Source organism: Salmo trutta, chromosome 14, assembly GCF_901001165.1.
Source record: "Salmo trutta chromosome 14, fSalTru1.1, whole genome shotgun sequence".
Lineage (NCBI taxonomy): Eukaryota > Metazoa > Chordata > Actinopteri > Salmoniformes > Salmonidae > Salmo > Salmo trutta.
In genome coordinates, this window is record NC_042970.1 from 59381932 (window position 1) to 59409916 (window position 27985).

At 42.8% G+C, this 27985-nt stretch overlaps 1 protein-coding gene and 1 long non-coding RNA gene across 4 annotated transcripts; both read right to left on the reverse strand.

Moving 5' to 3' along the window:
• Positions 1-1322: 1322 nt before the first annotated feature.
• On the reverse strand, positions 1323-26740 carry LOC115208482 (atlastin-2). Of its 3 annotated transcripts, XM_029776566.1 has the most exons (14): positions 26637-26740; positions 14586-14860; positions 13434-13568; positions 12961-13065; positions 12496-12546; positions 11878-11934; positions 11568-11660; positions 8819-8957; positions 8111-8238; positions 7587-7643; positions 6975-7046; positions 3718-4149; positions 3027-3041; positions 1323-2906 (listed from the first exon to the last, which is right to left on the reverse strand). In XM_029776566.1, exons 1-14 carry the CDS (start codon positions 26707-26709, stop codon positions 2796-2798), a joined length of 1743 nt encoding a protein of 580 aa, XP_029632426.1. In that variant the 5' UTR covers positions 26710-26740; the 3' UTR covers positions 1323-2795. The 3 variants fall into 3 exon arrangements, with proteins under 3 accessions (XP_029632426.1, XP_029632427.1, XP_029632428.1); XM_029776567.1 differs by lacking the exon at positions 3027-3041; XM_029776568.1 differs by lacking the exons at positions 1323-2906; positions 3027-3041 and adding an exon at positions 3070-3468.
• LOC115208483 (uncharacterized) lies at positions 16141-16423 on the reverse strand. The gene is made up of 2 exons (XR_003881183.1): positions 16394-16423; positions 16141-16318 (listed from the first exon to the last, which is right to left on the reverse strand). It is a non-coding gene; the product is annotated as an uncharacterized LOC115208483 (long non-coding RNA).
• Positions 26741-27985: the final 1245 nt, after the last annotated feature.

Consider the following 27985-nt stretch of genomic DNA (forward strand, 5'->3'; position numbering starts at 1 on the left):
TTGGAAGACTTCCAGTTTGGTGGAGCACCATTTCCGTTCCAATTTTCTGGAAGCTTGCTTCCGGGCTCGAGTATTTTCTGTATACCAGGGAGCTCATTTCTTGTGACAAATGTTTGTTTTTAGTGGTGCGACTGCATCTAGGGTATTAGATCCTCAGGTGGTTAACCGATTTTTGTAATCCGACATCCTTGGGTGGATGGAGTCTGGAAGGACATCTATCGGTAAACAGTAGCGATAATTTTCTGTTATAAATGTTAGCAACACCTCCGCTTTTGTAGGATATGGTCACTAGTGTAACCAGAAGGCCTCATTTAACACAATTCATCAGGCTTGAGCCATGTTTTCATCAGGCCAATCACATCAAGGTTATGATCAGTTCATTGGCTATGACTGCCTTGGAAGTGAGGGATCTAACATTAAGTAGCCCTATTTTGAGATGTGAGATCAAGTCATTGTAGTCAGCTCTTTCAATAATGACAGGAATGGAGTAGGTCTTTATTCTAGTGAGATTGCTAAAGCGAACACCGCCATGTTTAGTTTTGCCCAACCTAGATCGAGGCACAGACACAGTCTCAATAGGGATAGCGGAGCTGACTACACAGACTGTGCTAGTGGCAGACTCCACTAACACGGCAGGGTGGCTAACAGCCTGCTCTGCACCCTGTCTCACTGTGGAACTAGAAAAGTTAGAGCCAATTATCAACTTCCTCACTATACGTTACACCATGAAGCCACAATTCAAGACAATTTCATTTCCCCAACATTCTTGCCCCGTATAGCCAAGTTGTACAAATGACATCCTACCAGCCTCCACTGGTTGTAGGAGCTATAATGGGCACATTGTAATGGCTGGAATGGAATAGTATGAAACCACATTTGACACAGCTCCATTAATGCCATGCCAGCCCTTACAATGAGCCCATCCTTCTATAGTATAGCCCACCAGCCTCCTGTGCGTACAACGGTTGTGATACAATGGAGTTTTTCTGTACAAAAATTACAAGTGTTGTGAAGACACCAATGGCTGGGTGGGCATAAACAAACTTTTGCATAAAACAAACTTTAAAGTTTCTTTGAAAAAGTAGTTCACTACTGCTTGATAAATTATATCTAAATCAGAAATTTCTACAAAATTGCAAGAACAGCTCATGCTGGAGTCAGATGTTAACAGTGCAATTTTGCCTATTAAAACAAAAACGGTTTCAAATGATAATTAGGCAGGTCTGATGCCATAAAAGGAAATTGCCTACTTCACCTATATTTTATTTCCTTTTGCAAAAAACGGGCCTCCGTCTGTACAAACAAACCAATCAAGCATTACGTCATACTGTAGTATTGTTTTAATCTTGTATTGAAAAATAAATTAACGAAAATAACTTTAAAACTGCAACAGAAGAAAATTAAGTTTAAACATTCTTTGCCAGCAGGGGTGGAATTGCAGTGCTCAATGTAGATTACTTTACAAATGTATATAAAAAGAATTTATTGGACATACACAAATCACGAAAGCATTAATTTAAATACAGTAAACTGCACAGTGGCCTACCACAAAACCGTTGTTCTCCCAGCTACAAAAAAGGTATAGAAAATGTATTTATATATGTATATTTCGTACACATGCCCCATTTGGGATGAGTTTAAAAAAACTAAAAAAAAAAACTGTACAAAACAGCACACATTAGCAGTAATGGTCTGGATGGAATAATTGCAACAGAATAACAATTCTAATACTTCAATAGAAATATACAAAATGATTCACCTTAAGAGCAGCTGGTTGAGAGATGTCGTGGGAGGTGGGAGGGTGACGCTGAACTAATAGGCAGGCTACAACTAGCTATACCTCAATCGGTGTGCAACTGTGTAGTCTCAAAACGGCAATGACAAGTGTTAGAGAAACAGAGCAGTGGTTGTTCTTACATTGATTGATATCCATTCACTCAGACAAGTAGGAAGGAAAACGAGAAAGCTCTTAGAGAAGGAGTACATTGTAGCTTAAATAGTCACTATAACAATCAGTTTCCATTGGCTGGAGGGGGGGGGGGGGGGGGAGATGCATCTCACAAGACATCCAATCAGCAGTCTGATCAAAGAAAAGGAGGCGGGCTCATCCTTCTCCACACTGCCAACCGCTCGTAATACCGCCTTCTCATTGTGTGTCCGAGTTAAGTGACGAGCAGCTAGGACCAATTAGAGGGTAAAGCTGTAAACTTTGGTTCTACGGGCGAGTTGGCAGTGTTTGTGTGGGCAGTGGACCATCGGTCTCCCATTTACTCTAACTTGCCGTGCTGTGACACCGGCTCGCTCAGACAAGCAGAGACTGTTGACCACACTCAGCCTAATGTTATCCTCCATATAGTGATCGCCCAGAGGCTTCAACACCTGGGGAGAGAGACAAGAGTGGTGGGAAAGAGAAGGAGGGGAAGACGTCAGATGAAAGGGAGGGGGAAAGGAGGATAAAACCTACAACTGGAGGTGGAGAGAAAAGAGCAAAGAAAGGAAAGCAAGCTTCATTTGTTTGTTCGTACATTCATCCGTGGCAGCTTATCATGCGCGCGCGCACACACACACACGCCCCCCCCGATGTCACCCTACCCACCCTAAACCCCACAACACATGAGAACTCAACCATGAAAGTGCCAACCTGTACTCTACATTTGTGGTGAGAACCAGGTATAAAATGCAGTTTTTAAATACTAAACCAGCATGGCATGGGGACCATGAGCTATCAAAAAAGAAAACATTTATATATAGTCCTAAAAATGGACACCGGAAACCAAGGGGGGGGACAGCAGGTGCTAGTTTTTCTTCTTGACATTGTTGTTCGAGGCCAGTCTCGTTCTCTGGGCCGTTATCAAGGAATCCAACGGGACTCGACTCCTCGCCACCTCAAAGAGTTTGGAAAAGATCTGAAAACAAGGCAAGGGAAGTATTGTGGCCGTGTTAATGACATTAGTAGTGACGTTTGATGTTATTTCTGCCTCAAACATGACAAAAGGAGACTTTTTCCCCCTCTGTCCACCGCTCACCTTTCGTGGCGTCCTCTGTGGCAAGCACAAAGTTAAAAAAAAAAAGATAAAAAGAGGGAAGACTAATTAGTGGGGAAAGTAGTGAGGGAGGTGTCCCAATTCTCTTTCCCCTTCTTCCAAAGTGTGCACTTGCACCCTCCCTCTCATGGATTTAACAATGGTTGAAACTCCCTCAAGCCAACACTTACACCAATACATTTATTTTAAATCCATGGCGGGCGCACACTTCTGGAGAAAGGGTAAAGAATCAGGGTGCAACCAGAGAGACGAAGGCAGATAGGGAACAAGGAAAGGGAAGAGATAGGCTGATGAGGAAAACAAACTTGATTTGGGGAGATTCTGGTTTGAGGGGGAGGAAAGAGATGTTTGGGTGAATCACATTCGGTCACATCCAAATAGGTTAGGAAAAGAACAGCACAAAGAGTTTGGGAGCAAACGCTCTCTGTGACAGAGTAAGAAGGAGAGGGACATGGTGTGAGACAGGGAAAGGGAAGAGAGTGAGGGGGTAGAAAGAGAGAGCAAAAGGGAGTAAAAGAAGAGGCATACATTAAAAAGGGAGATAAGAGGTGTTCAAATAGGAGTGAAAGAGCCTGAGCAAGAGAAACAGAACATGCATAATATTCTGATTGATCAAGAGACGTGCGGCAGTCATTTCTTGCCCACCCCCACCCTCCACTCCCGGGTCACCCACCTGCTCCCACAGGGTCTCGGCCACCTGGTCGATGACACTGCCCACCTCGCGGAACTCGCCGGAATACTTCACATAGGCCCAAAGGCAGAGCGCAGCCAGTGCCACGCCCATAATGAGATTACACACCGTGGCCACTGTGTTGATACCCAGGAAGCCCGTGACCAGCGACGCCACGTACATGGCGAACATGACAGCGAAGAGCGTGGCGGGCGTGCGCGCCGCGTAGAAGATGTTCTTGCCATCGTTGTGTTTGATGAAGTTAGTGAAGGCCTCGTCCAGCTCTGCTTCCAGCTGCTCCTGGTAGCACCGGCAGAAGTCCTCGCCGCCCATTTTCTTGACCGAGCGGAAGTGTTTGACGGCCACCTGCCGCAGGTTCGCGTGGCCGCACTCCAGTTGATCGGGGGCCATGTAGGGCTTGTCGCCTCCGCACACCTGGGAGAAAGGAGAGTTCGCCATGAGGGACAAACATACTGCAACTCATTTACTTATTGAATATTCAGTGTTTTCTAAGCCCATATGGGCTGGGTATCTGACAGATGCAAGACAATTTAATAGCAATCAATCATACACGCATTTCCGATCGCAACTCAACCCCTAGCCTCTAAGTCTAGACACGTCTCTTTGACACTCAGATCTGGGAGAACAATAATGGTCAAAAGTTTTAGAACACCTACTCATTCAAGGGTTTATTTTTTACTATTGTCTACATTGTAGAATAGTGAAGATATCAAAACTATGAAATAACACATGGAATCATGTAGTAACCAAAAAAAAAAAAGTGTTAAACAAATCAAAATATATTTTATATTCTTCAAAGTTGCCACTCTGCCTTGATGACAGCTTTGCACAGTCTTGGCATTCTCTCAACCGGCTTCACCTGGAATGCTTTACCAACAGTCATGAAGGAGTTCCCACACATAGGCTGAGCACTTCTTGGCTGCTTTTCCTTCACTCTGCGGTCCGACTCATCCCAAACCATCTCAATTTGGTTGAGGTCTGGGGATTGTGGAGTCCAGGTCATCTGATGCAGCACTACATCACTCTCCTTGGTCAAATAGTCCTTACACAGCCTGGAGGTGTGTTGGGTCATTGCCCTGTTGAAAAACAAATTATAGCCCCACTAAGCCCAAACCAGATGGGATGGTGTATCGCTGCAGTAGCCATGCTGGTTAGGTGTGCCTTGAATTCAAAATAAAATCAGAGGTCACCAGCAAAACACCCCCACACCACAACACCTCCATGCTTTAAAGTGGGAAAACCGTATGCGGAAATCATCCGTTCACCCACACCACGTCTCACAAAGACATGGTGGATGGAACCAAAAATATCCAATTTGGACTCCAGACCAAAGGACAAATTTCCACCGGTCCAATGTACATTGCTCGTGTTTCTTGGCCCAAGCAAGTTCTCATTGGTGTCCTTTAGTAGTGGTTTCTATGCAGAAATTCGACCATGAAGGCCTGATTCACACAGTCTCCTCTGAACAGTTGGTGTTGAGATGTGTCTGTTAATTGAACTCTGAAGCATTTATTTGGGCTGCAATTTCTGAGGCTGCTAACTAATGAACTTATCCTCAACAGCAGAAGTCACTGTGGATCTTCCCTTCCTGTGGCAGTCCTCATGAGACCCAGTTTCATCATAGCTCTTCATGGTTTTTGCAACTGCACTTGAAGAAACTTTCAAAGAAATGGACTGTGATTTGTCTTTGCTTATTTTGGCTGTTCTTGCCATAATATGGAAGTTTACCAAATAGGGCCATCTTCTGTATACCACCCCTACCTTGTCACATCTCAACTGACTGACTCAAACTCATTAAGGAAAGAAATTCCACAAATTAATCAACCTGCTAATTGAAATGCATACCAGGGGACTACCTCAAGCTGGTTGAGAGAATGCCAGGAGTGTGCAAAGCTGTCATCAAGGCAAAGGGTGGCTATTTGAAGAATCTCAAATATATTTTGATTTGTTTAAACTTTGGTTACTGCGTTATTTCATAGTTTTGATGTCTTCACTATTATTCTACAATGTAGAAAATAGTAAAAAAAAAAAAAAAAAAAGCTTGAATGAGTAGGTGTTCTAAAACTTTTGACCGGTAGTGTACACTGAACTAGAATATAAAAAGCAACATGTAGTGTTGGTCCCATGTTTCACGGAGCTGAAATAGAAGATCTCAGAAATGTTCCATACAAAGCTTATTTCGCTTAATTTCATGCACAAATTAGTTTACATCCCTGTTAGTGAGTATTTCTCCTTTGCCAAGATAATCCATCCACCTGACAGGCGTGGCATATCAAGAAGCGGATTAAACAGCAATGATCATTACACAGTTGCACCTTGTGCTGGGGACAATAAAAGGCCACTAAAATGTGCAGTTGTGTCACAACAGCACCACATACGTCTCAAGTTGAGGGAGCGTGCATTTGGCATGCTGAGTGCAGGAATGTCCACCAGAGCTGTTGCCAGTGAATTTCATGGTTATTTCTCTACCATAAGCAGCCTCCAACATTGTTTTAGAGAATTTGGCAGTACGTTCAACCGTCCTCACAACCGCAGACCACGTGTAACCACGCCAGCCCAGGACCTCCACATCCGGCTTCTTCACCTGTGGGAGAGTCAGACCAGCCACCCGAACAGCTGATGAAACTGAGGAGTATTTCTGTCTGTAAAACAGCCCTATTATGGGGAAAAACTCATTCTGATTGGCTGGGCCTAGCTCCCCAGTGGGTGGGCCTATGCCCGCCCAGTTCCACCCATGGCTGCGCCCCTGCCCAGTCATGTAAAATCTATAGATTAGGACATAATGAATTTAATTTAACTGATTACCTTATGAACTGTAACTCAGTAAAATCATAAAAACTGTTGCATTTCTATTTTTGTTCAGTATAGATCAATACAGAAGAAACAACATATATGTGAACATCAGACTACACAGGAGTGCTATACACCGGACTAAATCAACCAAATCCTTTCAGATCTACAAGGAGCCATGTATGTACGCTAGGAGGGCACAACTTCGCTGAGAGCAAAAACAGAGCCATTTCCCGAGTTTATTTAGAGCCGTCTAATGAAGATTGATGGTTAAATGGACAACAAAAAAACGAAACAAAAAAGCTTTACGACTAAATCAATCTTGAGTAAAATGTAACTAGTAACACACGCCACAACTCCTCCGCACAGATGAAAACGCTTCGACTGCTTTTATTAGTCAGTCATACGCTAAATTGGATGCTTAAAACGGAAAGTAATTGTTCAATTACCTGCTCCATGCCTTTGTTGTAAATGTCTTTTGCTCCTGCAACAGCTGCGAGGTTGTTGGCTTCAGCTGTTGCCTAGGTGACAGCGGGAGAAAGCAGAGGGGAAAAACGCAGGAGTCCTGAGATTAGGTTCCTTTGGTCCATCGACGTTCTCCTACAGTCATGAAATTCTACTCAAGTTTTAAAGAGCCTATATGGAATACGTGTTGCCTCTGGAGGTATTCTTCAGCCAAAAGGGCCCTCTAAATAGACAAAAATTGGTCAGAAATGACTTCATTGGACAGAAAGGGGCACAACTCCCCACACCCGTTGTTTGCTAATCTCTCATTGACTAAGTAACATAAATGGTATCAAAAGGCTTTGGGATGCAATGAATGTTCATTTCAGAATACATTTGGTCAACTACAAGTGAAAACACGTAAATACAACCCTGAAACATTCTCAAGAACATTTTGCAACAGAAAACAAGCTTTCTAATTGGATAAATTCAGGTAGTGCCTCCCCGTTTTACCCCCCCTGTCTCAAACTATTCTATTCCATTTTGTGCCTACTGAATACAATCCAGTTTTTTGTTAGGGGAATTTATCATCATTGGCTATCTGGAGAGTGAACTACCTGTAACATTGACTTGGGATGAGGCAGCTCCTCCCCTTGGTATATTTTCATGTATGCCTGTGTCCAAAAAAAATAAACAAGCAACATTTTTTTCAGAAGAAGAAAAGGAATTGGAGGAAAGGTAGAGAGGAGGAAAAAAGGGTATATAAAAGTTGAGGCATATAGAAAATAAAATGTTATTGGTCACATACACATATTTAGCAGATGTTATGGAGGTTGTAGTGAAATGCTAGAGTTCCTAGCTCCAACAGTGCAGTGGTATCTAACAATACAAACGAAACGCAAAGTAAAATAATGGAATTAAGAAATATATAAATATTAGAACGAGCAATGTCAGAGTGGCATTGATTAGAATACAGTACATATAAAATGAATAAAACAGTATGTAAGCATTATTAAAGTGACCAGGGATTCCACGTCTATGTACATAGGGCAGCATCCTCTAAGGTGCAGGGTTGAGTAACAGGCCGGCTAATGATGGCAAGCTATAAGCTTAGAAGGAATGTTTGAAACGATCGACTTACTTTGAAATACTGTACAAGGTCTCGGCACGTCACTTTGGATCCTCCGATTTCTTTCTCCACCAAGTTCTCCGGGGACAACAAGATTGGCACTAGGTTGACTAGCTCAGTCTTGAAATCGTCATCAATATCTAGAGGGGGAGACAAGTGGGAAATGCATTTCTTATTTAAGGTCTGTTGACATTTTCCTTTTAAAACACCATCGGACCTTAAATGCAACTATATAAAGGCAAATGTGTTGTTTTAGAACTTTGAAAGGTGACCTTCGTATTGTAATAGATGGCATTTATGTAGCACTTTTCCTCTAAGATCCAAAAATGCAAGTCCGCGGTGAACCATCTTCCCATAGCACACCTGGATATCTGAGATGATTGATATAGCATTATGGTAATAGTTTCACCTTACCTTCTGATTGGCTAGACAGACATTTGACCATAGTGATTAGACCTATCCAGTCGCTTCAGATTGGACAGGAGTGCCTTGGGGTAGGGGCTGGTTTATTTGGAATTAACAGAATTGGCTAGGGGGTACATTTGACTAAAGCCTGTTTTAACATGGGCAGCGCCATCAACTGTCAACACACTCAGAAGTAGAAGAAGAAATCGACTACTTTAAAATAGAGACAGCCCTCAATGGCGCTGTTCATGCTCTCAGAGACAGGTGTGCAATCTTTCCACAAGGGTAATTGAGCAACCTTTTCCTACAGCGTACCTGTGAGTCTGCCATCAAAGTTGGGGTTGGTGGCCACCTTGAGGCCGGGGTGGGGCAGGAGGAAGCAGCCAATGTTAGAGAAGCAGGAGTGGATGTGCTTCCTGACATTCTGCAGCTCCTCGTGCTGGTTCTGTTTCACCTGCACACAGTGGAGAGACCCTTGCTTATTCAAGTAAATGGTTGGACAAATATAGTTGGAATTAGCCTGGTCTCAGATCTGTTCGCTCTAAAAACCCTGACAAAGGCAGCATAGCTGTCAGAGTGTTGGCATCTACTCCATCTATTCCTTCAGAACCCAAGTGTACAGCTTTTCTTGTCCATGTGCTGTATAGCCTACTACTGGTTGTTGTCATGCCAATGTCCTGTGCTGTATAGTCTACTACTGGTTGTTGTCATGCCAATGTCCTGTGCTGTATAGCCTACTACTGGTTGTTGTCATGCCAATGTCCTGTGCTGTATAGTCTACTACTGGTCGTTGTCATGCCAATGTCCTGTATAGCCTACTACTGGTCGTTGTCATGCCAATGTCCTGTGCTGTATAGTCTACTACTGGTTGTTGTCATGCCAATGTCCTGTATAGCCTACTACTGGTTGTTGTCATGCCAATGTCCTGTATAGTCTACTACTGGTTGTTGTCATGCCAATGTCCTGTATAGTCTACTACTGGTTGTTGTCATGCCAATGTCCTGTATAGCCTACTACTGGTCGTTGTCATGCCAATGTCCTGTATAGCCTACTACTGGTTGTTGTCATGCCAATGTCCTGTGCTGTATAGCCTACTACTGGTTGTTGTCATGCCAATGTCCTGTATAGCCTACTACTGGTCGTTGTCATGCCAATGTCCTGTGCTGTATAGCCTACTACTGGTTGTTGTCATGCCAATGTCCTGTATAGCCTACTACTGGTTGTTGTCATGCCAATGTCCTGTATAGCCTACTGCTGGTCGTTGTCATGCCAATGTCCTGTGCTGTATAGTCTACTACTGGTTGTTGTCATGCCAATGTCCTGTATAGCCTACTACTGGTTGTTGTCATGCCAATGTCCTGTATAGTCTACTACTGGTTGTTGTCATGCCAATGTCCTGTATAGTCTACTACTGGTTGTTGTCATGCCAATGTCCTGTATAGCCTACTACTGGTTGTTGTCATGCCAATGTCCTGTATAGTCTACTACTGGTTGTTGTCATGCCAATGTCCTGTATAGTCTACTACTGGTTGTTGTCATGCCAATGTCCTGTATAGCCTACTACTGGTTGTTGTCATGCCAATGTCCTGTATAGCCTACTACTGGTTGTTGTCATGCCAATGTCCTGTATAGCCTACTACTGGTTGTTGTCATGCCAATGTCCTGTGCTGTATAGCCTACTACTGGTCGTTGTCATGCCAATGTCCTGTGCGGTATAGCCTACTACTGGTTGTTGTCATGCCAATGTCCTGTATAGTCTACTACTGGTTGTTGTCATGCCAATGTCCTGTGCTGTATAGTCTACTACTGGTTGTTGTCATGCCAATGTCCATGTGCTGTATAGTCTACTACTGGTCGTTGTCATGCCAATGTCCTGTATAGCCTACTACTGGTCGTTGTCATGCCAATGTCCTGTGCTGTATAGCCTACTACTGGTCGTTGTCATGCCAATGTCCTGTGCTGTATAGTCTACTACTGGTTGTTGTCATGCCAATGTCCTGTGCTGTATAGCCTACTACTGGTTGTTGTCATGCCAATGTCCTGTGCTGTATAGCCTACTACTGGTTGTTGTCATGCCAATGTCCTGTGCTGTATAGCCTACTACTGGTTGTTGTCATGCCAATGTCCTGTGCTGTATAGCCTACTACTGGTTGTTGTCATGCCAATGTCCTGTATAGCCTACTACTGGTCGTTGTCATGCCAATGTCCTGTGCTGTATAGCCTACTACTGGTTGTTGTCATGCCAATGTCCTGTGCTGTATAGCCTACTACTGGTTGTTGTCATGCCAATGTCCTGTGCTGTATAGCCTACTGCTGGTCGTTGTCATGCCAATGTCCTGTATAGCCTACTACTGGTTGTTGTCATGCCAATGTCCTGTGCTGTATAGCCTACTGCTGGTCGTTGTCATGCCAATGTCCTGTATAGCCTACTACTGGTTGTTGTCATGCCAATGTCCTGTGCTGTATAGCCTACTACTGGTTGTTGTCATGCCAATGTCCTGTGCTGTATAGCCTACTACTGGTTGTTGTCATGCCAATGTCCTGTGCTGTATAGCCTACTACTGGTTGTTGTCATGCCAATGTCCTGTGCTGTATAGCCTACTACTGGTTGTTGTCATGCCAATGTCCTGTGCTGTATAGCCTACTACTGGTCGTTGTCATGCCAATGTCCTGTGCTGTATAGCCTACTGCTGGTCGTTGTCATGCCAATGTCCTGTATAGCCTACTGCTGGTCGTTGTCATGCCAATGTCCTGTATAGCCTACTGCTGGTCGTTGTCATGCCAATGTCCTGTATAGCCTACTGCTGGTTGTTGTCATGCCAATGTCCTGTGCTGTATAGCCTACTACTGGTTGTTGTCATGCCAATGTCCTGTGCTGTATAGCCTACTACTGGTCGTCATGCCAATGACCATCGGAGTTGGCAAGTCTGCACAAACATAGGACACCAGGCTGTTTGAACAGCGGATGCAAAAATAGAACATGTGTAAGTGCTTTAGTTCCTGAAATGTCAGATGTTAAAGCTCTTATTTTCTTCGAATGGAGCAAGTGAAAAAAAATACGTACTTGTAATCTCTTTTCCAGGAAACTCTTCCCTCCCTCTAAGCCATAAGAATGCTCGTATGGGTAGCTCCAGTCTCTTATAAGAAACATTAAAGTCTGTTGTGGAAGTCAAGGAATAAATATTAAACAAGATACTACATGACTATCGATTTTTCACAAAATGTCAAGTAATGGCGACCATATTGAATAAGACTCTAGAGATGCCCATTAGCTCCATCTCAATGACTTAAAAATCTCCTCTTCATTATTATCCAATAAGAAAGGCATTGCAGGCCATTCATTCAGGAAAGGCAGCAGAGAAATGCAATCATACCTGAAAGGGTTTCTCATAGATTTCTTCCAAGGCCAGCCTTCCATATTCAGTAAAGAGCTAGGTAGGGGAAAAACAAAAAGTCAGGGATAAAGCAGAGTAATACTTCAACGTCCTTGTCAAAAAGGTCAACAGTCAATCTATTAATAACAAGGAGCCGTCATACAGCGGACTGTTGCCGTCTAATAGGATAGTAATGTCAATAACACGCTTCATTTCAGAGTCGTCTGTTGAGTAGGTTATAAAGAGGCTATCTATACACACACATATATAAATCACTTTTGCTTCTAGGGGTGCTCGAGTCAAAAGGGGTGCAGTCACATTTCAAGTCAAAATTTGACGTTCATTTAGCATTTCAAACATCCATATCTTTAACAAGGGAGGAAGCAGCTATACACTTCCATACAAGCGCTCTAATTGTGACCCACTAAGTACAATAGTTCCACCTGCATGGTTGATCATCAAAGGAACATCATGTAGACATTTTCCCCTCGGAGGGCTATGATATAACCTCAAAGGAAAGATCCTTTTCAAGTTGTTTGTGGAGTTCAACGTCCAAGGCAGTGTTGAAGATTGGATTGTTCTGGAAGGGGGACTTAACAAACATGGACACACACAAACCTGGAGATGTTGAAGGTCGTCTTCCTGCACATTCTGAGACAAGTTGTAAACCTAACGGGTGACAAAAGATCAATAACCTGAAGTCTACATAGTTCACATTTTCAATCACTGTTTTGCATGAATTGAAAAGTTGGTACAGGGAGGAGGAAGGTCTGGTATTCAATCATAGTCTAGAACTAGCACATGACAGTATAACTTCAACTGTTTATTTAGCATGCAATAACATGCACGCAAGTCTCAGGAAAATTGCCAATTTTTCAATTCCTCAATCCAGATACTTACTGGCGAAAAGGGGAATAGGTAGAGTGGCATTCCTCGTCCAAACAGCCTAGAATCACCCATTATTGTTTGTTCAATAATGGCAATTAAACATACGCACATTGTAGATCTCCCCTACTTCTTTGAGCAGTGAATACCTTAATATAAAGGGTACACAATACTGTGGGGGGGGGGGGGGCGTCATACCTGTACAGAGCTGGTCATGGTGCTCAACGCAAACAGTGTCGCACAATCTTTGATGGTCGATTGGCTGTCGAAAGCCCCCTGTGTGTCGATTAGAAGAACAGCAACCTGCAGAGAAAGGATAAAATCAATTAATAAGTCGTATTCTTTACCAATCAAGGGGTATTAAATCAGTTGAAATAACCAACGGACAACTGGAAATCTTATATCGTGTCTTAAGGGACATTGCACTCCAAAATCGTAAATCTATTTTGTAAATCCAGCTATATGCCGCAATCCAAAATGAATCGAGACAATAAAACGTCATATCATTTCCACATTTTACTGGTGGTGTTTGATATTGACTCCTCTTGATTGTTTTAGTGGTCTGAAAATATCAAACCAACTTTGATTTTGGACTGCAAAGTCTCAACAATTCAAACCTTAGTTGGGAGAAAATGTGTGCCCATCCAAGGGTAAAGCGACTTTGTATTTACCTTGCTCCCGTCTGGCTTGTCCACCACAAACACCTCGCTCCAAGCCAGGATGCCCGTGGTCTCCCTCTCGCAGCCCCCCCGCCAGGTGAAGCCCGTCAGTGGCTCCTCGTGCCCACCCAGCCAGGAGCAAGATGTCTGAAGAGGAAGAGGACACATCAAAGCAGGAGATTGGCAATCATATGAGCCATGTAGCTACAGTACCATGACTCTCGTTGGCTGAAACAGTCCTCTCAGGCCCTGCCCAGAAACAACCTCTAGCCATTTCCCCTAGACAATTCATGTAAACCTGAAAGGTATAAGCGAGCAATATGGTCAAGGCCCTACCAAGCCTATTAGAGGGCAAGAAATACTACCATCTACTACAGTACCTGCTTATACCCATCAGATGTATTCCAGTTATCCTTGAAGTGTGTAGAAGCTAGATGTTTTTTTTCTGGACCCTACTCTCATATTGAACACCCCTAACCCAGGCTCTCCTGTTTGTTAGCATACCTGAATGGCATATTGATGGCGATCTCCACTCAAACCTTGAGGGCCACACACACAAAAGCAGCCTTTATGCCTGGAATAAAGTTCTTGCAAAAGTGGGCCACAGTCCCAAGCATTGTGCTGCCCAAAAATCAGCTTAAAGCACAGCTCAAATGGATTACGGTCACCCCCCCTAAACAAGTTATGAACAGCAAACAGGTTTAGCAAGTTTACTCCCTAAGCAGCCAATGAATGGAGTGAATTAATTCCTCACAGCTCTTAGTTTCACTGAGTGAAAAGTATGAGGACAATGTTTTCCAACTCAAGATAAGCATCTCTGGTTGGTTGTGTGATTTAATCTAACGAGTTGCTTGAAGTCCATGTAATATTTTCGAGCAGGGCCAATAGTGTACTGAATTTCAAAGGACACTTCATGTTAGCAGATGTCCCAAAGCACTACCAGGTAGCCCAACAGGCAATATTTTCAATGAGTGATACTGGATCACGCAGCCATTTTAATGGGTTTTGTGTAATTTCAGCAAAAAAATATTTTTGGCTGGTCAAAACAAATCTGGCTGGTAGATTTACCTGCCACAGTGACTGGTGGACCAAAAAGTACATTTTAGGCCCTGATTTTAGGCCCCTCATGTAGCCTGTACAAGGAAAGCCTGTGTATAACCTCACCTGGTTGTACATGAAGCGCAGCATGAAGTCCAGCAGGAAGGACTTGCCCTTGCGGAAGGCACCGGCCACCGACACCACCACCACGTTGAGGTTGCGCACATGCTCCTGCAGCAGGATGCGCTCCAGCGCCGCCTCGTCGAGCTCAAAGGCGTGGTCGTCCTCGTGAGCCACAACGATCTGGACCGGCCTGGCCGACAAGGCATCTTCCTCCGACAACAGGGCCTCCTCTTCCTCAGGGCTCATTTTATGAGGCACACCCTCCACCCCATGCTCACCTGGTAGAGATGTTCAGAATCATGAATTGAGGATCTTCCCTTTAATAGAGAATGTCCACCCCAAATCAGAGTTTGTTAAACATTATCAAACCTGAAAGTGGTTACTGGTTAGATAAAGTGGATATTGCACACAGATACCTGCATATGCCTACTAGTTCACCCACAATATAAATTCAACTGTGTTACTTATTTTCGGGGAATATTAATCCATTACGCAATCTTTTTCCATTCAACAATGCTAAAATAATCTGGAGCCATGTTAAACCTAAATCTTGGATTACTGGAACTAGGCCAAATCTTGGAACTATAGTATCCTTATAAAGACAAAGGTACAGTGATTCCTCTAAGTTGCGTCATACTGCGGCACACCTTGCAGGCTGCTGCAGCATGTTATTTGTCAGCCATTGTTTCTGTTAATGCAAGTTATTGCTAGTTTGACTACCAGAGGGCATCTTTGAGAAGCATTTGATAGTCTTCCGTATCGGCATTACCAGAGAACTTAAAACCTTTTGTAATAACATCGTATTGATTTTTTTAAATTAATATTATGGTGTTTCTATTCAGAGAAAAACGAAACCATCAGGGTCTCCATTAGGATGGGAATGGAAAATATGGCGCTGTACAACAGGACGAAGGAGTAAGCTGTCCTTGTAAATAATAATTTGTTCTTAACTGACTTGCCTAGTTAAATAAAGGTTACACTAAGAGCATAACATTTCTGCACCCTCATTTTCTAATTCTTGTCTAAACAATACCCAAAACAGAGATTAAGTGAAAATAAAAATGTAATTGATTTATCAAGACCAGTCTCAGAGGAGCACAAACCGTGCTAAAATATTTGGAGGCTTTTGATATTAACTTCAACATGCTCTTTAAATAAGACCTACACCATTTAACAGTATATCTAAAAAATATTTTTCTCAATGATTACATTAAAGGATTGGAGGACTATATCTAAAGGGCATTTTCCGTTAGATATTCTCCGATATTCTCACAGATCCTAAGGGGCTTTTATATAATTCTAAATGAATTAATAATAATCGCTTTGTTTAAAAAGTAACAATATTGGAGATTTCGTATTCATTTAACCTGGACTGAGCGAGAAAAAGGCAATTCTTGAACATGGGGTGAGACATTCTTACTGATTTGTAAATAAAGCCAGTTTGTCATTTAGAATGATTTATTTCTGGAGAAACCTAACTTGATTATTTAGCAGATATCACTTGATTAAATTCAGTCAACACATATCTTAAGAATATTATGGAATATTTGAACACTCGTTTCTCCATGCTTGTCTCAGAGCAGCGCGAAATGGTGCCGAAATAGACGTCCACAGCGGGAAGGCTATGTATTCTGTGCCCACTCGTGTTCCCTCTTCGGTTACACATCTTTGGAATAGCAGATCAGCATAACGGTCCGGGCATCCCTTGTTGCGCCTGGTGAGCAGTTGGTCAAGTTCTGTTGTCAGAAGAGGAATGGAAATGTCAGGGTGAACAGAAAACCTGACGAACCCGCCACGCATGTTGACTCTACCTGTTGGAGTTGTAGTTCCAGAGCTCACAGTTGTGCCTGGCATGGATTGTGACTCCATCTCGTTCCTCGCCCTTTTCAACGCGAGTGAGTCAATGATTCATCTGACAAACAAAGAACTTCGTGTCCTGCAAGCCCAGGCATTGATCAAAGCTGGCGAGACATTCAATAACGTCACCTTCACAGACGAATCAACTGTGGCTCTTCAGCAATTTCATCAAAATTGCCACAGAAAAAGATAAAAAAGATTAACAAAAGCATAAAGATGTTGAATAATTGTTTTGAGTTAGAAATGTAACACTTGAGTACTTAAGAATTGAATACATTGCAAATTGAGGGATTTCACAACAGTAGCCGGGCTATAGAAAGTCTATTGTCCTGATAATAGGAAACATTTGCATGATGTGGTTACAATAATGTAGCACAATGTATCTACCTTTACAATTACTTTTAGAGTTTGGGATTTACAAAATGTGCGCTTTCATTAATTAGTTACATTGTTTTAGTTCGAACGTGCAGATTCTTTAAATTGTTTTATGTAGGATGCTACATTTGACCAGTCGCAATTGAAAGTAGGCAACAAAAAAAAAAGAAATCCTACTTCTATTAGGTTGTTAAGCCTCAGTCTACCACAGAGAGTTAACTTATTTTATATAGGTCTAGGCTCCAAAGAAATAGACTCCATTTAAGCCCTTTTGTTTGTAAAGTCAAATTAAAATGAAGATTGTTGAAATGAATTGCTCGACTGGTGTAGGTTCTCCATCTGTTGGTGTGCAACACTTGCATAACAACTATATTTTTAGCACCAGGCACTGTTCATTTATTGATTGCGCTGCGGTTGCAGCCAGTTGTTTTTTTAAATTTAACCTTTATTTAACTAGGCAAGTCAAGTAAGAACAAATTCTTATTTACAATGACGGCCTATGGCCAAACCCGGAAGACACTGGGCCAATTATTCGCCGCCCTATGGCACTTCCAATCACGGACGGATGTGATACAGCCTGAATTCAAACCAGGGACTGTGGTCAAGCCTCTTGCACCGAGATGCAGTGCCTTAGACGGCTGCACCACTCAGGAGCAATGACCAAAATATATAAACCCAGCAAAAAAAATAAACGTCCCCTTTTCAGGACCCTGTCTTTCAAAGACAATTCATAAAAATCCAAATAACTTCACAGATCTTCATTGTAAAGGATTTAAACACTGTTTCCAATGCGTGTTCAATTAATCATTAACAATTAATGAACATGCACCTGTGGAAGTCGTTAAGATACTAACAGCTTACAGACGGTAGGCAATTAAGGTCACGGTTATGAAAACTTAGGACACTAAAGAGGCCTTTCTACTGACTCTGAAAAACACCAAAAGAAAGATATCCAGTTTCCCTGCTCATCTGCGTGAATGTGCCTTATGCCTTCTTGCTGCATGCCTGAGGACTTCAGATGTGGCCAGGGAAATAAATTGCAATGTCCGTACTGTGAGACGCCTAAGACAGCGCTACAGGGAGACGGGTCGGACAGCTGATCATTCTCGCAGTGGCAGACCACGTGTAACAACACCTGCACAGGATCGATACATCCGAACATCACACCTGCGGGACAGGTACAGGATGGCAACTGCCCGACACCAGGAACGCACAATCCCTCCATCAGTGCTCAGACTGTCCGCAATAGGCTGAGAGAGACTGGACTGAGGGCTTGTAGGCCTGTTGTAAGGCAGGTCCTCACCAGACATCACCGGCAACAACGTCACCTATGGGCACAAACCCACCGTCGCTGGACCAGACAGGACTGGCAAAAAGTGCTCTTCACTGACGAGTTGTGGTTTTGTCTCACCAGGGGTGATGGTCGGATTTGCGTTTATCGTCGAAGGAATGAGCGTTACACCGAGGCCTGTACTCTGGAGGGGGATCGATTTGGAGGTGGAGGGTCCGTCATGGTCTGGGGCGGTGTGCAACAGCATCATCGGACTGAGCTTGTTGTCATTGCAGGCAATCTCAACGCTGTGCATTACAGCGAATACATCCTCCTCCCTCATGTGGTACCCTTCCTGCAGGCTCACCCTGACATGACAATGCCACCAGCCATACTGCTCGTTCTGTGCGTGATTTCCTGCAAGACAGGAAGGTCAGTGTTCTGCCATGGCCAGCAAAGAGCCCGGATCTCAATCCCATTGAGCACATCTGGGACCGGGTGGGTCGGAGGGTGAGGGCTAGGGCCATTCCCCCCAGAAATGTCCGGGAACTTGCAGGTGCCTTGGTGGAAGAGTGGGGTAACATCTCACAGCAAATAAATGCAGTTGACAGTGAGAGGACGTTTCTGTTTTTACTGAGTGTACACACACACTTTTTTCCCACAGAACATTAACCGTGTGTAGGTAGATGTCGAAAGAAAGATACAAAAGATTTGTTGCAAGTTGGGGGGGGGGTTCACACCTGGCTCAGCTATTAGACAATTCTTTAGTAAAGGTTGAATAGTCTATTGTTCAGCTAATGGCCCATCCTGCTACGCTTGTGAAAAACTAATAATACTTTTCCCCCTTAGATTCCAATGGATAGTGTTTTTTAGCCACAATCGGCCCCAACATCAATTAGTACATTTGGGCACAGGCGATAGCATGCTGGACTTCGGGCTAGAATGTTGAGGGTTTGAAACCTGCTCCCTGCTTGTTTCATTACATTATGCCGTCTCAGAGCAAATAGCCTGGATCGTTACTCCCATCTCATTCATCGTCCTCTTCCACGTGTCATTCTTCGCCCGAGTGGCTCGCTTGTGGGCAGGATGTACTGTTTTTTTATTCTGTATATATGAACTACAAATCAGCCTTTACTTAAATCATGTTTCTAGTCTATTGCATAGTTACAATGTGTAATCATTGATGTCCCAGGCGCGGTAAAACACTGTTGATGTGTATAATTGTAATACATACATGCAGACACAGCATCATTCAAAGAATGGAGTTTGATACACCTGGTATTGGATATGGCTGACAAAAACCTTGCCAAATAGCAATTTTCGTAAATCAACTTTATGACAAAAGAATACGCACAATCGTTTGTCTCTACATTAACATCCCTCTCAATTGTAAATGTTTTGCTTGACTCGTTATGACGATATAATTACTTAAATTTGCTTCCACCATAATGCTTTGTCAGCCATCTTTGCTGAAGAAAGTCACCATGGAGGGGTGGCTCGCGTCAAATTTGTCATTGGAACCACTCGATATGATTGGACATATAAAAACCTTGGGACCCAAAAGCATAATCAGTGCGCTAACTCCCCATTGCGGTGGTCTGGAGCAATGAAGCAGTGATGCTGGGTACCGCTAAGTCCCGCGGTGTAAACTCGCAACTTTTAAAGGGAGTGAACCCGACCAAGATGCCGGGATGTCAAAGGTTTTTGTTTTCTAAATGTTTGGAGTGTTAGCTAGCTAGCAGCGAGATGGTGTCTGTCTGGTTGCCTTCCTGTTTCACTACGGTGTGGTTTAGACAGGTAGTCTATGGTCTAAGAGGTAGTCTACGCCCACTCCGATCACACCAGTAAGGTTCTTGAAAGAGAGGAAAATGGTTTCATTTGTGGGAACCGTCTCTTTAAAACATCAGAAACAGCAGACTGCAGTCATTACAATAATGGGTCCCAGTCATAAGTCACAAGATTGGATATGAAAAGTTCTTGAAGCCAAAGCAACAACATTGAAGTCAAATGATACGAGAGCAGTAATCATGAGTAGGCCTAAATGACTATCTATTCATGATTCATTTGATGGATGCAATTCAATGAAGTTGAACTACAATATATGCGGATGTTCTCTGAATAGTTGAGCTGCTCTTTGGGTGAAACAGAGCTGAAAGAATACTGTCTGTACCATACGCTCACTGAAATGCACAACAGGAAACAAAGTGGCCGAAACTGGGTTGCCAAGTTAGCAAATGGTAAGAAACAAAACATTGGTTAGAGCAGTTAGAACACACACACACACACACACACACACAGTGCAGCCATGCCAGCGCGACATCAACTCGGCCTCCCCGGTCCAATTGTTTCATTAATAAAGTCTGTGGGCTCTGGTTCGGTTCCCCCTGTCCTTTCAAGGACGGTTAGCCCATTGGGGGGGGGCATAATGAGGGGCACACGCAGCCACCCTCATCACATTACAGTAGATAACACTGCAGTAATCGCCAGCCAGTCGGGGAGAACGCAAGACAAATAAAGCCCCCGTCGTTTCAGACTAGATCAGCACAACATGAGTGCGACATTTAAGAAGGGGGTTCAAAGGCAAAGCAACCAGTCATGTGCTAATTGCTTGGCTAATCGAACAACTCGATAGACATCTACACAACAAGCAACTGTTCATCATATCCATGGCTGATTGGGGGGGGGGGGGGGGGGGTTTGACCACCATGACCGGACCCATCGTATATACTTAATATGGGCAATAAGGGTGCTTGACTGGGCACCTCAATGGGCATCTATTAAGCTTAAAAATAAATACTAGTCTCAGACCAGGTCAATCAATAAAAACGCATAAGTCTCAGACCAGGGCACAGCGGGTAACATCCGGACAACTCCGACACAAACCTAAACCTGGACTAAAAAGCACGTTCAATGGAGAATGGCCGGAAAATATCCGTAGAGGCATAGGCCGACACCTAGCGCAGCACCGGAACGGGCATACACGGCCGTGGAGGGTTCAAAGTGTGCGCAGGCCTTTGTTCGTGACCAGCACTAGTTAAACGCACCTGGAGTCGCACTGTTACAGCTGGAATGGAGCAAAAGCCCGCACACACGGCAGCCCTCCCGGAAACCTAATCTAGAGTAACGGCCAGAGGATGACCATTCACAATGTCTCCATCTGGCTAGGCTGCATTCCAAACTTGAAAGCCTACTCACTAGCCTCCGTCGCGGTCTACTCCACCTTCAGAGACCTGAAAGGCCTGAATAGGTTTAGGCCTATGCCATAGCTGGCTGGGCAATATGGTTTTCAGATTACAAGGGGAGTTGGAAGATGGACTGAAAAGGTTTAGCAGAGGGAAGGAGATTTAAGATGGCTCTTGACACAGTTTCATAAAACCCATTGGTTCTAACAGTAGAACAAACCACCTATGAGGATAAAAGCTCCTTTGGCCAAATTAGCAGCTGGAAGTCAATGCTGCTGGGAGGAGCGAGTGATGAACTATTTGACTAAGTACAGGATGAGAGCGAGTTCTCATGGCTGAGGAAGACTTTCTGCATTATTTAGAGCGCTTTGCTCATATACCAACATGTCATCATGCCAAACGTCAGGGGACCAGCCAAGATGGGTGCGAGTGACAAAAGAGTCAACTAGGTCCTTTTTTGAGCTCTCCTAGCGGTGCCGTTGAGGAACTACAGCAAGCACACTGGTTTTGTTTGGAACAACACCTGCATTCCCGCCGTCATGCAATTACTGTTTACGCAACCCAAAAAACATCTCACTATAAATATCACAATTTGGGTCAGGTGAGCATAATTTGAAAGCTTGTTCTATTGCCAAGTTCTAAAATACGATCTTAGTTTTAGGCTTTCACAGGGCAGTTCAGAGAAACCGATCGTCATTTCAGTGCGCATAGAAAGGAGTCATGCGTGCATTCAGTAGTGACAAGGGCAAGAAAAAAAAGACCTATACAGTTACATTATTTGAACATGCATCATATCGTTTTGATAATGCAGTATTATGTTTTGCACTAATTGGCTGTACCCTTCACCAAAATCTCCAGGATACTTCCTTCATAGCTTATTGCCATCTTTTTAAATAGAGAACCAATTGGTTTCCAACACTTACTTCCATGACTGGTTTCCTCATGGTTCCCTAGTCCCTCTGCAGCAGACATATGGTGATCAATAGCCTGTTTAGTACATCGCAGTAAAAAAAAAAAAATATCACAGTATAGACTCGCAATACATATCGTATCGGCACAAAAGTATCATGATAATATCGTGAGGTCCCGGGCAATTTCCAGCCTTGGCATTCAGATGTGTTCTGTGGCATATTTTCTTTACAATAGACAAACTCAAAAACAAGCTCACTGTTTAGAACCACCCAGGGTATGACGCCATGTTATCTTGTAACTGTACATCAAGCATAGCGATCATAAAACACTGACACTGTATATGACACGAGTTTTATGATATGGAAATGTGACGTGCACATTTGGACTCACGGGTGTTTGGCTGGAATGACATCAGTGCCATGTATTATTAGCCTTCATCTTCAACATCTCATATTTCAAAATACACAGTTCTCTTAATTTACAGAATTTTCCTCGGACAACAAAACATTTGCAAAAGTCACCCAAATAGCGGGAGGGACGGGAACAACTTGTCTCGCGCGGTGCTCAAATTCAGAACGGCAGTAAGTCAAAATCCACACAGTGCTGATCAGTCTCTAAACATGCAATTTTCAACCCCTGTGCGGGTACAAGTGTAAAGGGTTAAGGGGGACTTGGAGAAGTCCAGGTGTTCTATTGATCGGTGTAGATTAGGGACATGCATCATTCCCCTTCAAGACGATTTGATATGCATCTAGATACATGGGCTCTGATACAGGAACAAGACGTTTTCATTTGAAATGATTCGGTGAGATTAGAGAAAAACCTAGTCGATGCACTAACACGTTGCATAAACATTCATTTTCCATTCAAATGATTTTATTTCTGTTATTATTATCATCATCATAATTTTAAATCAGCTGCTGATGGAGCTCATGAGCTGAATCTGTGAGCTGACGTGTGTGTGTGTGTGTGTGTGTGTATAAATTATGTAGGTCTATGGTGTATGTGTGTATCGTGAATTATGTATGGTTATAGCGTATGAACCATACAGGCACCTGATCTGAGCCATAAAAGGAGATTAGGCATCTACCACCCCACTACCACTGTCAGATTAGGGGGGGGGGGGGGGGCAATTTAGTCTGTTTTTTGTTGCTCCATTTTGGTTCTGAAATCACCCACTAATTAACTTCTCATATTTGCAGATTAAGTGATTGAGCTAGTAATGTATGAATATGTATCATTTACAAAAAAAGCTATGACATAGCCAATGAATATATAGCGCAACTTCGGATTTCACCCCATCTCAAAATCAAATTGTTTTGACCGTTTGGAAGTTTAGTGAGCTTACTTTCTCCTCCTGCTTTGGCCATGCAGAGCGCCTCGCAAAGTGATTGCTGTCTACGTTATGAAAAAGGTCAACGTTACCCTGTATATCTAAAAATGACCATATACACGGATTGCTTAACGCAAAACTACCAAAACTATTGCTGATGGTGAACCTGAACAATCAAAAAAAATGAAGCCCTGTTCAGCAGGTAGCCTATAGCCAGATGAGAGTTGTGTCTACGGTAGCTTACTACACAAAATGTTCAACAGAGCATAGATAACTTATATAGGTTGTCACTAATAAAGTCAAATATTGTGCAAGCCATTTTAGCATTTGAATGCTGAAGATGTGCAAGATCAGGAACAGGCCACCTACTGCACATTGGTCAGCGTGTGAAACTGGGCAGTTTGACTAGGCTACTGATAATTCCTGGGGTTGTTTGGCATGCAAAATGACTTTTAGATCAATGACTGTCAGCACAGTTACATGCTTAGTTCGATACTGAAGAAGAGGACGCATCAGTTATCACAAAACAGGAGGACTTTTCGGGAGGTACAAAAGTAAGGTGCGCAATAGAAAGTGAATCGTGAATTATAACATTCAAAAATCGATTTTCTGACCAATGCATGCTACATTTGGATCGGTTTTGGGACCGATGCAGTCTACGCGTAAACATTTGAATCGGTGAATCGTGACAAAGCTAGTGTAGAGCGGGACTGGTTTTGTGAGCTTTGGAAGCGTGCCTCATCAAGCCCTTTATCCAAAGGGCATCAATCAAAATGCATCAACACCAGAGAGAGTTGTAAAGGTGGGGAGAAAAAGTACAGAGTTAGAGACAGCAGGGGCGGTAGAGAGAGAGTCCAAAACAGCATGTCCAGGACAAGGTAGCACTTCAAGTGAACAGGTCAGGGTTCAATAGCCGCAGGCAGAACAGTTGAAACTGGAGCAGTAGCATGACCAGGTGGACTGGGAACAGCAATGAGTTATCAGGCCTAGGTAGTCCTGAGGCATGGTCCTAGGGCTCAGGTCCTCAGAGAATGAGAGAAAGCAAGCCATCCTAGAGCCAGAGGTCTCTTCCATCAGCAGTTGTCCACTGTGACAGCTGTGTCAGAGATAAATGTCATGTTAGGATGACGGGACTCCCTTTTTAAGAGTCTGTGCCTTGCAGTGATGCAACTCGCACAACTGGAACTCGCCCCAGTCAAGCACAATTTATTGCTAGTCAGTAGACAGTCTAAGCACACAAATTAAAGCATACTCTGTCATTACTGCAGGGGAGGTATGTTGGTTGAGAGAGTAAGCTAGGCTAAATGCCTACTCCAAATTTCATTTGACAGTCAGACAGAAGACCGTAGCTTCAAGTTGCCTATAGAAACAGGAGATGGGCTCCTGCCCTATGGTCCATCCTAGCTCGAGCCTCAGACAAGGCTTAGCCTACTTCTTAGACGGAGGCAAAAGATCCCAATAATAGCTTTCCTATTGCCATCCTCTTAATCTCCCATGCTTGGATGGATGGTCAGACAGTTCTCTCCTTGTATAGGAACATTTCTATTCCTAACAATTCCAAGACGTTTTAATTCCTACACCTCTGACCTTGCCTCATTTCAAGAACTCCAAATTAAGAAATCCAAATTAGCAGAACCAACTTAAAGGGATACTTCAGGATTTTGGCAATGAGGCCCTTTATCTACTTACCCAGAGTCAGATGAACTTTTGGATACCATATATATTTTAAAATGTAAATATATGTTAGTTTGAAGGAAGTCGCTAACTAGCGCAATTACTAACTAACATTATCACAATGACTGGAAGTCTATGGGTATCTGCTAGCCAACGCTAGTTAGCATTGGCTCACAAAACTACCTCTTAACTTCTTCATACTGGACACAGATAAAAATGGTATTCACGAGTTCATTGAACTCTGGGGAAGTATCCCTTTAAAACATGAGCCCCCCCCTCCAATCAACCATGCAATCCCATGGTATGACTGGCTTGGTCAATGTTCAAAAACACACCATGTAGAATAACCCTAGACTTGTGCAGCAGGAACAACTGCTGCAAGTAAACAAACTTGTTCTCTAGGGCTTAGTGGAAGCAGTGAAAGTGTAATGGCCTACTTCCATGCTTGTTTGTATGCAGTCAGTATTGAAACAGTTAATGATACAGTAGTTGGCAAGCTAAAGTATCACAAGTACGCACAGTATTCCAACATCGATGGTCAACTGGCTAGGCAAACTAGCTAGCTAATCCTCGAGAGGTTGTGTAAGAGAGAAGACCAGCAACAACAGCAGCTAACTAACGTCTAGCTGGCAAAATTAATTCCAAGTAGGCAAGACAGTAGACTAACTGCAGTAGACTAACATTAGAAGGTAAAGAGGCCAAGGACCCTATGCTCTAACAAACCTTTAACAGGTTAGCTAACTATCCAACTAATTTAGCTAGCTAGTTACACAAAACACTTATGCCACTCATGTCATCCTGTACTTAGGCAGATCATTAATTTTAAACAAGGCAATAATACTAGCTAGCTAGCTAGCAGTCTCAAACGTTTACAAGCTCATGCTAGCTAACAGTAGTAGCTATCTAATAATGGCATTGACACCTGAAGAGTACCGTTAGCTTTGACATAGGGTGGATCATGCCTTCACATACTGTACGGCACCAGTGTTGGCTAATGGGTAGTTCGCTAGATAGCAAAAAAACTAAGATTAGTTGGATTTACTAAAACTAGCAAGTAAGACAAAAAAATGTCAGCCAGCTAACATCAATTAGCTAGCTAGCATTACAAAAAGGAACAGTCAGTACCCAGCTTATTGTGAAGAGCTAACTTATTACCTGCTAGCTAGCTTTGACTTTGTTGGACAGAAACATTGGGGGTCTCATAATATTTCGTTTGACACAATGAAGACGTTAACGTTAATTCAATATTTTCCTTGCAAAATTGAAAGGTGATGGTGAGTAGGAAACGAATAATGGGATGGGATGCTCTACACTGGAACTCGATAGCATTCCCTCGTCCATGATAACGCTAGCTCAGAATGAAAATAACAGGGCTATTATCGTCAATCCCACAAAACAACCCAATTGTATTCATGTTTAGATATCATTTACTACCTAAGGACAAATAATACCTTCGCCGAAAATGCTCTTTTTGCAATTTTGCTGAGAGTGATTCCGATGCTTCAACCTGCTCTCCTCCGCCATCTTGACCCGTTGAAAATAATCAAATTCAGTTGACGTCAAAAAACACAAACCCCCACTTGTCTTTATCAAGTTCAAACGATGAGGTTTTCCGCGGGGTCCTAAATGAATGAATGGAATATGTAGAAGCATTGTTTGCGCTTTGATTGAAAGCCTCAACCTTCTGATTGACTTTAGTATTTTTTTATTATGGTCTGATAATGGGCATTGTTCTTGCCATACAGACACACACAGACACACACACACACAAATGCCAAAACTAAATTTAAATATATTCAAAATATTAAATATCCTTTAATGAAGATCATGTTTTGATGTTCTATTTGATGTTTAGAGATCTAGGATGGTAATGTTTGATTATTGAGTTGCCCATGTGATCATGCATTTTTCAGTTGATGTGCCAATTACTCAACCATGTAGACTGTGTAGAACCATGTAGACTTTTTGTAAATAGGAGAACAAAATAATGACAATTTCCCCCCCACAAAATATATAGACAGACTGTGGAACGTAAAGTAAAACTATACAGAAATAGTTCAACTCCATGTCACTTATCACCAACTCCACAGGTGTACAAGGACCGAATGAGAAATAGGCGGAGCTCACTATAATCTATTAGACATGGGCCGGTATTGTGAGGGTACCGAGCCATCAATAATCTAGCACATGTGAACCAATATAACAACCTAAAGCATCATATTTATATAACTAGGCTACATTCATTTTCATCCCCTTAACTGTGGTACATAAAGCAAAGCAAGCAGGGGATTGTAATGTTATGTTTCACGCTTCACTGACTAGACACGTTAAAGCAGTCAATGAAGTAAAGATTGACTCAGTGGTCTTCCCATATTGATCCAAAATGTTCTCTATCCTTTTTTTGGTCACATTTAAATTGTTCATTAAAGGATTAAAACCTACAAAGTCAAGCGTGCATCTTCGTGGACCATTGTTAGTTTGTGGGACGATCTAAGTGGAGCATGCTATGTGATGCAAATAAGTGGTGTTAGGAAAAGTCCTTGCAAATGCATTGTCCATTTCACTATCAAAGCGCTCAGACCTTTTAGATAGAAGCCAATGAGTACATTTACGTGCACACTAATAATTCGATAATAAACGGATTATGGCAGAAAGCCGAGAATGGCATTAGTCATGTAAAAACCTTACTCTGCTCATCTTAATCGGCGTAAGGTCATAATCGAAGTAAGCATGCGCCGATTAAAAAACTTGGTTTTCTGAGAAATATTTCGAATTATTAGGACATGTAAACAGTTTAATC